This window comes from Ostrinia nubilalis, chromosome 29 (assembly GCF_963855985.1).
Source record: "Ostrinia nubilalis chromosome 29, ilOstNubi1.1, whole genome shotgun sequence".
NCBI classification, from domain to species: domain Eukaryota; kingdom Metazoa; phylum Arthropoda; class Insecta; order Lepidoptera; family Crambidae; genus Ostrinia; species Ostrinia nubilalis.
In genome coordinates this window covers 2,602,617-2,614,703 of record NC_087116.1, presented here as the reverse complement: position 1 = coordinate 2,614,703, position 12,087 = coordinate 2,602,617, and the positions used below count along the sequence as shown (strand labels likewise).

General features: G+C 37.2%; 1 protein-coding gene across 1 annotated transcript; it reads left to right on the top strand.

The window, feature by feature from the left end:
* The first annotated feature begins 4,460 nt into the window (after positions 1-4,460).
* Positions 4,461-10,371, top strand: LOC135085604 (dynein regulatory complex protein 11-like). Its single transcript, XM_063980378.1, has 6 exons — positions 4,461-4,620; positions 6,815-6,990; positions 8,062-8,164; positions 9,170-9,280; positions 9,795-9,888; positions 10,289-10,371. Exons 1-6 carry the CDS (start codon positions 4,507-4,509, stop codon positions 10,369-10,371), a joined length of 681 nt encoding a protein of 226 aa, XP_063836448.1. The 5' UTR covers positions 4,461-4,506.
* The last annotated feature ends 1,716 nt before the right edge of the window (positions 10,372-12,087 follow it).

The window sequence follows — 12,087 nt, the reverse complement described above, 5'->3', positions numbered from 1 at the left end:
GAGGATAGAGCTCGTTTCTAAATTGCGTAGCTAGGGGCGTAGGCGCACATTAGTGACGTGTCGGGGTAATCACGGTTAACGCCTGGACACAAATTCAAATAGTTATTTTACAAAACCTTTTAGTCATATAGTTATATCGTATTTAATTTATCAATGTTTATTTAATCAGTAATCGATTACATAAGCATTGAAAGCGGTAATAATAACGGATTAATTTATACGAGCAATTTTGTTCTGAAATCGGGAGCGCGGACACGTCGTGGTAATCAATTTTTGACGACTTACGATTTTTTTTAAATTACTTAATTAACTATTATTAACTATCTCTGTGGTTTAACAACAAGAACCAAAGTTATACTATTAGATAAAAATATTTGTTACTAAAATATTATGATATTCGGGTACTTTTTGGCCCCGGACACGTGATTTTCTTGGCCGGTGGAATGACCCAAAAATGGTCAAAAAGGATTATAATTAATTAACATCAAAATTATTTGAAAATCTTGCCATACACAAATAAAATATGAGTTCGAGAACTAAATTGTCAAAATAAGTATGTCGTCCAACGCTGTAAGTATTTTATATAGCTCTGCAGCTACAGCCTGAGGTGTATATTGTTATTATTATTCGCATTATGTAGTTAATATAGTATTAATTATACTAAAATTATAGTAACTGAAGATAGTTTGACCATGAAAAGACGTCATCAACAGGTCATTTAGTCTCCATTGTAGGAGCACGACCCTCTCTAATTTACCAGAGGCAAATGGAGAATTTGGCCTACACTCCCCACGCTGGCCAGACGGGTTGGGGAGGCCTGATGTTCGCATATTTGTCCCTTAGTCGCCTATTATTGTAGCCACAACTATTGAAATAAAAGTTTTACCAAAGATAATTATTAAATACTAAAAGTCCCTTTTTATGGTCAGATATTTTATTAACCAAGAAAAGTAGTTCCATTAAAGTGTTCACTTTTTGCCAGATATAAAAATATTTTTGTGATTATTAGACGTGTTATTTGTAAGGTAAGGCTTCCTGTATTTACTAAATCGATATAGATTTTTAAAAGCTTACATTTTGTACATAAGTCATGACTTAAACATTTTTGAAACTTATTAAAAACAAACCTGGTGGTAGTGGTGGTTAAATATTAGATCCAGCGGCGACTCTTACCGCCAAAAAAATTTTAATAACCTGGTGGTTAATTTAGTAATGCTTCAAAATTTTGGTAAAAATCGGCACTAAATAAAAAAAAATACAGAAAATAATATTAAAAGAGTGGTCTATTTTCTTTGAGTACTCTGCTGGAACTACATGGCTAAATTATATACAGAAATAACTCTTCAAAATGTATAACATAAAATATCTAAAGGTAAGGAGTATTACATTGCACGATAAGTAGGTAAATAGGTACTAAGTGTGTGAGCTTAAGAATATTTCAGCAGGTTAGGCTTACAAAATATACGTAGAAAAAATATTACGTACACCAAGAAAAATATTATTACAGAAAAATGTTAGCTGCATTTTTGGTCAATTTAATTATCTTCCATTATTTATTACATTAATTTTAGTCAGTTAAATGGATAAGTTAAATGTTTAATTAAATTTTAGGTAAAACATAATTATTTCTTCCGACATTTTTGTGTATTTTAAATCATTTTCACAATGTGCCTGCTCACGACATTATAATAATAAAAAATATATAATTATTAGGGTTTCGTTTTTTTGCCATTTGGCTACGGAACCCTAAAAACATCTCATTATATTTTAAAAGTAGGCAATGCTAAGAATAAAATAAATATTATTTCTTATTATGAAAATGTAATTAGTTAAAGCTTTTTAGTAGTGACCAAGAAAAGTAGAAAACTTTTTTTTTTATAATATCTTGCCATAAATTATGTTAAAAAAGACCCCCAGCAACAAATATGGCTGTATCAATTATTTATTGGTTGTTGTTATGTATATTTATGATAATTTAAACGAACTGTTGTTTTTATTATAATACAAAATGACCAAATATTATTTAAAAATATTTTTTATTTATATTTCAAATGTTTTGTTGAAAACGTTTTGCTCAAAAATTTGTTTCGTTGAATTTTGGTACCAATTTTTGTATTAAGATAAGTTAGCGCATTTTAAACTGACGAAAGGTAACGAATAGATTTTTTTTATCTATCTGATATTTTTTAATAAAAAAATAAATAAACTTGAAAAGTCGTGTGATGTATCTACATTCAAATATTTTGTTACAAAAAAGTGAAATACTTACATAGCATTTGGTGGTTAATTTACTAACCACCAAGATTTGTGCTATTTTTATTTAATAGCAGTCAGGTTACTTCGTCACTTATTCGTCAGTTAAAAATAACGTAAAAGTGCTTAAATAAAAATAGTTAATTTCTTGTTATAAGTAAGTCTAAATACTATTACTACTTTTTTAGTGGTCAAATAGTACTACTTACACAGTATCCGTAACTCAATTAAATTGAAATAGATAGAAGTGGCTATTTCTTTTTTTCAAATATTTTAAACATTCATCGGAGAGCTTCCTATATAATTTTTGATCATGATTTTTTGAAGTTCTTTTCTGTAGTTCCAAATTTGACCACTAGATGGCAGTACAAAAATCGATAAACTAAGATTAAGTTAGTTAATGGCTTTTAGAAGCAAGATGAGAGTAGTGATGCAAAGTATTGTGATTTAATTAATAAAATGAAGGTTATTATTAACATTGTGTTTGATATTTGTAATTAAATCCTTGCTTGAGGTTGATTAGTAACTTCATCGTCATCATCATTTCAGTCACAGCACGTCCACTGCTGAACATAGGCCTCCCCCAATGACTTCCATCCATATCGCCCGGTAAGTAGCGGCCTGCATCCAGCGCCTTCCTGCTATATTTATGAGATCGGCCCACCTTGTGGATGGACGTCCCACGATTGGTAACTTAGAAGATTAATTCAAAAGACAAAGATAGTTAGCAGCTCAGTAAGGTCCCGGTTTCTGAGAGGGGGACAGGGAGTGGTCAAAAGAAAGTCTTTTCAATTATGTGACGTAGATTGGTCACGCACACGCAGACGAAACCTCGGACAAAAGGTAGTGAAAATAACAGAAAATCATGCATAAGTATAGCCTGACCAGGAACATAAAAACCCTGGCATAGAGGCGCGTCAATTGCATTTGATAGTGCAACACTGAGTACAGTCGTACCTGTGTTAAATTAATATGCTAACTTTATGTATCAGGATTCAGGATTACGGGCTAATTTGATATTTTCATAAATTAACGAAAAATATTATTATAGGTAACCTGGTTTAAATAAATTAAATGAAACCATCAATCGAGCTAGTAGGATTTATTTTATTATTCATCAATAATCAAATTCAGAACTTAAATATTCAACTGCAATGTCTGCTCATGAACGCTTCAAACTCGGTACTTCTTTCCCAATTCCATAAAATTCAACACTTAGAAAGTGACAAAAAACTTTAAAATAGGTAGTTGAAACAAACCACAGCTAATTTTCATAGTGGACTGTACTATACGATAAACATGTCAGTCAATTTGACAAGCCTTGTTGGAAACATTATTCAATGAAAATATTGTCCGAACCCTTGGTATTTCTCTTCGACAAATACTTTAACACATTGTGAACCACTTTTCTTTCACGACTATAAAAAGATTTTAGCAATTTCATTCACAAAATCAATTGCGCACATTAAAAATAAAGTTTGTTTACACTTTGACAGCAATAGACTGACATGCAGGGTGACACGTCAATGAAGTTTTCAGTTACTGTTGCCATTAAAAGAAATTAGTACCTACCATTAGTTTTCCGCAACATGGCGAGGGTTTTTATGTTCCTGGTCAGGCTATTATACTTACAAAACTAAGCATCAGAAGAATAAAAGTAAAAAAAAAGTTCTGCCACTGTCATTTTTCCACAATAATGTCAAAATTCCCGTCCAAAATTTTCAGAGAAATACTAAATTAGATTTCCAAAATTACTTTAATAAATTCTAAATTCCAGTGATTTCTATCATGTGATAATTTACACGCTCAAAAATATTATCAAAGCTAAATTTACTGTGTTATGTTCTTCTACTACAGCTACCACCAAAGTATGAAAGAAACTTCATCATCAACTCTAGTGGTTTTAGAATAACTTGTAGCAAATATTTATCAAGGAACACTCTCTACTCTAGAGTAACTAAAGTATCTACTACCTTTCCACCCACGGCTTCACCCTCGTGAACAAACTCTTATTTCTCCATACAAACTTTGTACCCCTGTTTCATTCCTTTAGGGGTTGAATTTTGGGAAATCCTTTCATAGCGGATTACTACGTCTTTATAACAATGTTCGTGCCAAAATTCAACACAAGGCGTTCTGTGCTTTGAGCTGTGTGTTGATAGATCAGTCAGTAACGGTTGGATTGTATAGAGAGAAGTTGTAGAAGAAAGAAGAAAATAGATTAATAAGTCTAAGAACTTTTGAGATGACAATATGCCTCCTGTAAAGATTCCACCCAATTTGACCTTAACAATCGATGCCCATAAGAAATGGCTGACGTTACTTGAAGAAGCTAAGGAGTTGGTAGAAGAAGATATTGATTTACAGGTAAGTTCTAGAAGATTAGTGTTAATATACAAAATTTGCTCGAAAAAGAAACAGACTATAAACCTGTTAAACAGTTGACTAGAGAAAGAGACAAAAAAGAGTATCAAGCCAAAGTGAAAGCCAAGTTTTCTTCGTCTATAACGAAGCAAATTTGGCCTTCACTGGTTAGGTTTTTATTAGTGTTCAAGCTGTAGATCCTGGCTACACAGGAGTTGCAGCGGTGGGAATAGTCCCATTAGAAAAAGTTATTTTAGAGAGAAATATTTTTGGATTTTCTAAGGGTAATGTAACAAACTTCATCCATAATATGGTAAGATAGAGAAGTTAAAAATAGTAGAAGAAGATAGAACAACTTAAGTAGGTAGTAGACATATGAAACAAAGAAATTCCTTTTGAAACACATGTATTGATTTCCGACATAACTTTTAATATACAAAATAGTCCAGTCAATGAATGCTTTAACGACGGTGTAGAGAGAAATCCGTGGAACACAATTTCTGACTTCGGGACTTTATTTAGACTAGTTAGGAGGTGAACATAGTAAAAGTCCCCGCCCTTAGCCCTTGAGCCGGCGGGGTGAGGGGGGTTTAAAGGTACCACTTTTCGGTTTTTCGCTTAATCCTCGGAAACTATGCGTCCTAGTGACATGACTACTATGAACCAAAAAAAGCTTATTCAATTTGCTACAGGTGAGATACTCAAGTTTTTCTATATCTTGTATAGTTTTCACGGCATCTGCTCTAGAAGGTCTGTAATATTGGAAATTTTATTTTTGTCTTACATGTTCCCATTAGGAGAAAATCGACTAAATCGACATTGAGCAAACATTTTAAACATGCGAGAGCATGTTAAGCCTAGTTCCAGGGAGGGGACTGCATCGTGCGTATATTTAGGCGACCCAATTGGAGCCAATTTTGACTCCTCATCACTCAAAAACTACTGTGCATTAACACTTCAAATTTGGCTCATGTGTTGAGACTCGCAAGATAAACATCAGCTTCAAATTTCATAAATATACCTCAAACGATTATTTAGGTATTAACGTTCAAAAATCGACATTTAGATCACTAAAATCTATCTATCACATGTGAAATGTTAAAATTTACTGGTTTTTTATTTGTTCCATTGTATTTACACATCTACCTATCTGGATGCCAAATTTGAACCTTCAAGGTCATCTGGAAGTTGTTAAAATTTGGTCTATAGGTCAGATATGTAGATTTTTGGACGTCAATACCTAAAGAACCGTTTGAGGTATATTTATGAAATTTGAAGCTGATGTTTATCTTGCAACTCTCAACACATGAGCCAAATTTGAAGTGTTAATGCACAGTAGTTTTTGAGTGATTAGGAGTCAAAAGTGGCTCCAATTGATTCGTCTAAATATACACACAGTGCAGTCCCCTCCCTGGAACTAGGCTTAACATGCTTCCACATGTCTAAAATATTTGCTCAATGTTGATTTAGTCGATTTTCTTCTGATGGGAACATGTAAGACAAAAATGAAATTTCCAATATTACAGACCTTCTAGAGCAGATGCCGCAAAAACTATACAAAATGTAGAAAAACTTGACTATCTCACCTGTAGCAAATTGAATAAGCTTTTTTTGGTTCATAGTAGTCATGTCACTAGGACGCATAGTTTCCGAGGATTAAGCGAAAAACCGAAAAGTGGTACCTTTAAACCCCCCTCACCCCGCCGGCTCAAGGGCTAAGGGCGGGGACTTTTACTATGTTCACCTCCTAACTAGTCTAAATAAAGTCCCGAAGTCAGAAATTGTGTTCCACGGATTTCCATCTATAATGCTTTATTGACTGGACTAAAAGGTGATAGAAATATTTACTTTCCACCAAATGATACTTTTAAAATAGTTTGTAAACCTACTGTCTAAGATGTTAGATTCAAATCGAAATCAACTGAAGAAATTCAGTTGAATTAGATAAGTATAGATCGTGTCATCCACGAAGACGCGCCCCACCAATTTTTGGAAGCGCGGGGTGCGAGTTGTTTGATCCGAGCAATCCGAGCGTCATTATTGTAGTGTTCGTGTGCACTCCTGGATAATTTAGCATGTACCGATAACACTCAAACATTAGCGAAAGTATGGTGGGGCGCGTCATCGTGGATGACGTCATGATCTATAGTTTAGTTAATCTTGCTACTGTCTATACTTTTTCAAACTCCAAATCCAGGAGAAAGCAGCCAAAGGCCTCCGCCTGAAAGACAGGAACCTCCCAGCCGAAGTCCTAGGCCGCAACTATGCGCAGTACTGTGACGTCATCAACCGAATGTACGACTCGTATTTGAACAATGTCCACCTCCAGAGGGCGCCGTATATGCTACAGATCATCAGCGTGCTTTTGAAGAGGTAATTTAGCATCATCATCAGGTCATTCAGTCTCCACTGCAGGAGTACGACCCTCTAATTTACCAGGCAAATGGAGGATTTGGCCTACACTCCCCACGCTGGCCAGACGGGTTGGGGAGGCCTGGTGTTCGCATATTTGACCTGTGGGATATGATTCTCAACCACAATAAGGAAGCTAGGGTGTTAGTGCTTCCTTCCGAGCGGGTTTTGTGCTCGGGGACCAAGGTCCAATTTACACCATCTTGGTTTGTCTATATGTACTTGGCAGGGTAGAAAACTCCGTCACCGCGATGCAGGTTTGTATGAGCGGCGGAGTGTGCCATAGTGCAGTCGTAACAGCGCCATCTGTTGGTACACGTTTGTAGTGGCGTATCGTAGATGTCGCCACAGACCCTTAGACGCCTTCTGTAAAATCTTTGGGAAGAGTGAAGCTAGGTGGTTTGGGAAATCCTTGGGGAAGCTTTGCCCAGCAGTAGATGTCTTTTGGTTGAAAAAGACACCAGACTAACAGTCTTAGTCTGCCGATAGTTGGGGTGGATTCGAATTTGTATGAGGAATCGGCCGATACCAAATCGGTGTAATGAGCGCACTTTCATACCAAATTATCAACCGACATAAAGTCTATGATCTGAGTCTAAGGCCCAGAACAGACGGTGAAACGCAATTGCAACGAAACTGCAACTTTCTGATGATTCTGATGAATGAAACTGAAACTGAAAGTTTCAAACTGGTCGCGTCATGTGTGGTCTCTCAACGGACGCTATGGCAGAAACTTAGATGCAACTCAAAAGTAACTAGCAGTTGCAGTTTCGTTGCAGTTGCGTTTCACCGTCTGTTCTGGGCCTAAATGTCTGTTAGTAAAGAATTGCAAGTTTTCACTCAGTTTACTTAAGTTTCAACCACACCAACGCGTGCAGATCGCCATCGCAGTGCGATCAGGCGCGATCATTATGCCAATGACAGGTCGCGCGACCCATGACAGTCCGCGCGACCTGTCATTGGCCTATGATCGCGCCGGCGATGGCGATCTGCACGCGTTGGTGTGGTTGAAGCATTAGACAATGTTTCCAGATTATACGAGCTACGCAACGAGATAGTTCATCTGATCGTGAACGACTACATCTATGTGGACAGTGGCTTGATACAGTACAGACTGACTCCGGATCAGATTCAGGTAATCATCTGATGACGTGTCTAACTGAGGTATCGGATCATCATCATCATCATCATTTCAGTCACAGGACGTCCACTGCTGAACATAGGCCTCCCCCAATGACTTCCACATCGCACGGTTGGTAGCGGCCTGCATCCAGCGCCTTCCTGCTACATTAATCAGGTCGTCGGTCTACCTTGTGGGTGGACGTCTCACGCTGCGTTTTCCGGTACGTGGCCTCCACTCCAGAACCTTGCTGCCCCATCGGCCGTCAGTTCTGCGTACTTACTAGGTATCGGATACTCGTATAAAATTATGATTTCTTGTATGTGATACCCGTATTCACAAACGATGCTTGCTTTAGTGAAGCAGCAAATCGAACGCACAGCGTTGAATAGAGCTTTGTGATTGGTTCGTGTGTCACTCTGTGCGTCCACGCGCACTGTGAGACCTCATAGTAATGTTTGTGAATACGGGCGTGTGAATGATTTATGTGGTTGAGGATTCCGAGTGAAGCTCACTTCCACCTTCGGCCTTCATCACTTTCTACCAGGTGAGATGCAGGCCAAGAGCTTCCTAGTTGTGGATTTATAAGAAAACACAAGAATATTTAAATTTTTAAGCCGTCTCTTATTTATTAATTTATTAGCTATAGCTCTTGGCCTGTATCTCACCTGATGGTAAGTGATAATCAGGCCGAAGGTGGAAGTAACTTAACAAAACGTACAAATCTAAATCATATTTGAAGTCTTGCTGGCTCTCTCTACCTCAGGCACTGACTTAGTTTAAAAAAAAATGAATTGCAAAATTACTAATAGTCCCGTTAGCCCCTCGTGTTAAGCTAAATAAGCTTGTGTTACGTGTGGGCTCACCACAATGGTCGAGCGGCGCGGCGGTGGGATTCGAACCCGCGTTCCATTTAAAATAATAAGTTCAAAGAAGTTATTCATACGTCACACTTTACAACATTTAAAATCTACTGTCATCTCTTTTTCGCTTCAGTAAGTCAGGTACCTCCAATTCCAGATAGTGATCCCATACCACTTCCCTCTGGAAAGTCGAAATGAATCCACTGAGCAATTATTGCAGAAAATGTGGGCTGAATCTTATAAAAGAAAGAATGCTCCTCCCAAGAAGGTAACATTCACGAAGTTGTATTTTTCTAGTCCTAGCTTGATAAAGATACGTCACTGCTATATGGCATTCATCATCAGGAGTTATTTAGTTTCCACATCAGGAGCATGACCCTCTCTAAACCGAGATGTATGTCTATCTATGCCCTTTTACGACTGAATTACTGAACCTATTTAGGTGAAACTTGGTAAAGCCCGGTCTGTGAGCACGTAGAATTTTGTCCAATGACCCCAAGCTGTCGCGCTCGCACACTCACTGCAGGCTCCCGTCGAACAGTCGCGACAGCAATATAATTACGCGCGAGCGATAAGGATGGGGAGCTTGGGGTCATTGGACAAAATTCTACGTGCTCACAGACCAGACAATAGTTGGGACCCAAGGCAAAACATCGGATAATTTATCCCGGAGAAAGGCGGTCACGCGCGTGATTATCAAAGCAAAATTAATGCTCGTGAAGCCGCGGACATAAGCTAGTATAGAAATAGTGGTAGATAAAATAAAATATCATATTCTCCAGGAAAAGCCTTCCAAATCAGCTAAGAGTGGGATGTTCTCAGAAACAGACGTGCAGGAAGCGGCATCAGAGTCGTCAGAAGAAGAAGAAGAAAATGGTAGGTATCTATGGAAACCATCTTTATGGCAAAAGAAGACTAGAAGAAACTCATTGGAGTATCGACTCTATAAATGCATGAAGCAACTTAACGCCGTCGTATAATAATATTATACGACGGCGTTAAGTTGCTTCATGCCTTTCAATAATTTTGTTCCTTTCAATAATTTTCTAATATTATTAGAAAATTATTGAAAGGAACATACCGACTACAGCATACTAACTGCCAGATATACTCGTATTACTGATTTCAGAAGGACGTAACGTAAATTTTTCAGAGATATACATTATACATATAGCTTAGAAAGTACAGAGACTGTTCTTGTCAGAATTTATTTACGTTAGCATAAGCGTCACTAATAACGTGTCCATAAATGAATATTTTATTTCTTTTGTATCAGTTTCAGAGGAAAGTGTCCATACGGTGATACCAGAAGAATACATCCAGGCAAACATAATACAGGCACATGAAAGATTCAGGTAATCGAAATATTTTGTTTCAAATATTAATGTCGCTCATGTCTACCGAATAAAGGGCACTTGAGCACAAAATATAACAGAAGGTAAACTCATGTATGTACCTCGCTTTGCATACCTCTCTCGCTCGCACGCTCGGCCGTCGCGCTAGGGTTGTCTTGTCATGTGTTGCGTTTATTTCGATAAGATAGAAAAATGTTATTCTTAATACTATGCAAGAAAGACAATAACAAATATCCACGTATACTTATTTATATTTAGTACGTTATTATAGTAATAGTTTGCAAACAAATACACGAGAAGGAAGTAGTATTTAGTTGAGTGACACTATTATCCAACTAATATTATAAATGCGAAAGTTTGGATGTCTGGATGTTTGTTGCTCTTTCACGCAAAAACTACTGAACGGATTTTGATGTAACTTTACAGTATTATTGTTTATAACCCTGAATAACATATAGGCTATAATTTATGACGATCTGTGACAAACTAAATTTCACGCGGGTGAAGCCGCGGGCAAAAGCTAGTTATCCAATAATTCCTAAAACCTCTCTAAAACAATTTGATATTCCTAATAATTGAGTTGGCTTTCAATTTCAATTGAAATTCAAATAAATAACTTACTTACCTCCCCGAATCAACTGGTAATTTAAAAAATGAAAATTCGGTATTTAATGATAAGTTTAAGCAACCAAATACCGAACAATTATAAAACGACTTTTTCTGTTCACTCATTTTCGTCAATTTCGCAAAACAAAATAATATCACAGGCGGTTGACCGGCGCGTGACTCAAGCGAACCACAGCGAACGTGTGGCGAACGTCTGTCGCGCCACGTCGCGCTCGCATTCGTCCAAGACAGTCTTGCTAGAGCGGTGTCTATGTGTGCGTGGCTCGAGCGCGTTTAGTATGGAGTTTGTCTTCTGTTATATTTTGTGACTTGAGTTTCAGTATAGGCCTTTTACTTGTTGGACCGACGATCTGGTGAAGGTTGCGGGAAGCACCTGAATACGGGCAGCGCAGGACTGGTAGTTCTGGAAATCCTTGGGGGAGAATTTTGTCAAAATCAAAAATCAAAGTCAAAATTATCTTTATTTGTTTAGACTAATTAAATTAGTACGTCTTGCAAATCGTCAAATGCTCTTAAGGAGCCTATACATGTCTCATTCTTCTTTTTTCTTCCAGACAATGGTACATAGCTGACTACAGATCGAAATGTAACAGAAGGAAAACATATTTCGCGGATAAAGTCCAAGAGGCGCCATTGGAGATGAAAATCAAGGCTGCCACACTTATCCAGAAAATTTACAGGTAAGAAAAAATACAGGGAAAGAGAGAAAGATATAAGAGAAGGGAGATAAAGATCTTTTCTCTATTGGAGATCTTTATAAAAGGAGAAAAGGGAAAAAAAGAAAGGGAAATAAATAGATAATAAAATAATATCGTTTTGTCCATTCTATCACTGTTCACTCGGGACCATTTGATTGTTTTTAGTGCGTAAAAATGTTAAAGGGGATGAATTTAATCCTATGGGGAAACAATCTGGTTAGCTACCACCATCTTACCTAAGTCTGTCGCCATAACAACAATGTTAACAGCATTGTTGTGTTCCGGCAGTTAGAGGTAAGATAGCCAGTTCCTCCGTAGTTGAGGATTCCGGGTCGCTTCCACCTTCGGCCTGATCGTCACTTGCCATCAGGTGAGATACAGGCCAAGAGCTTCCT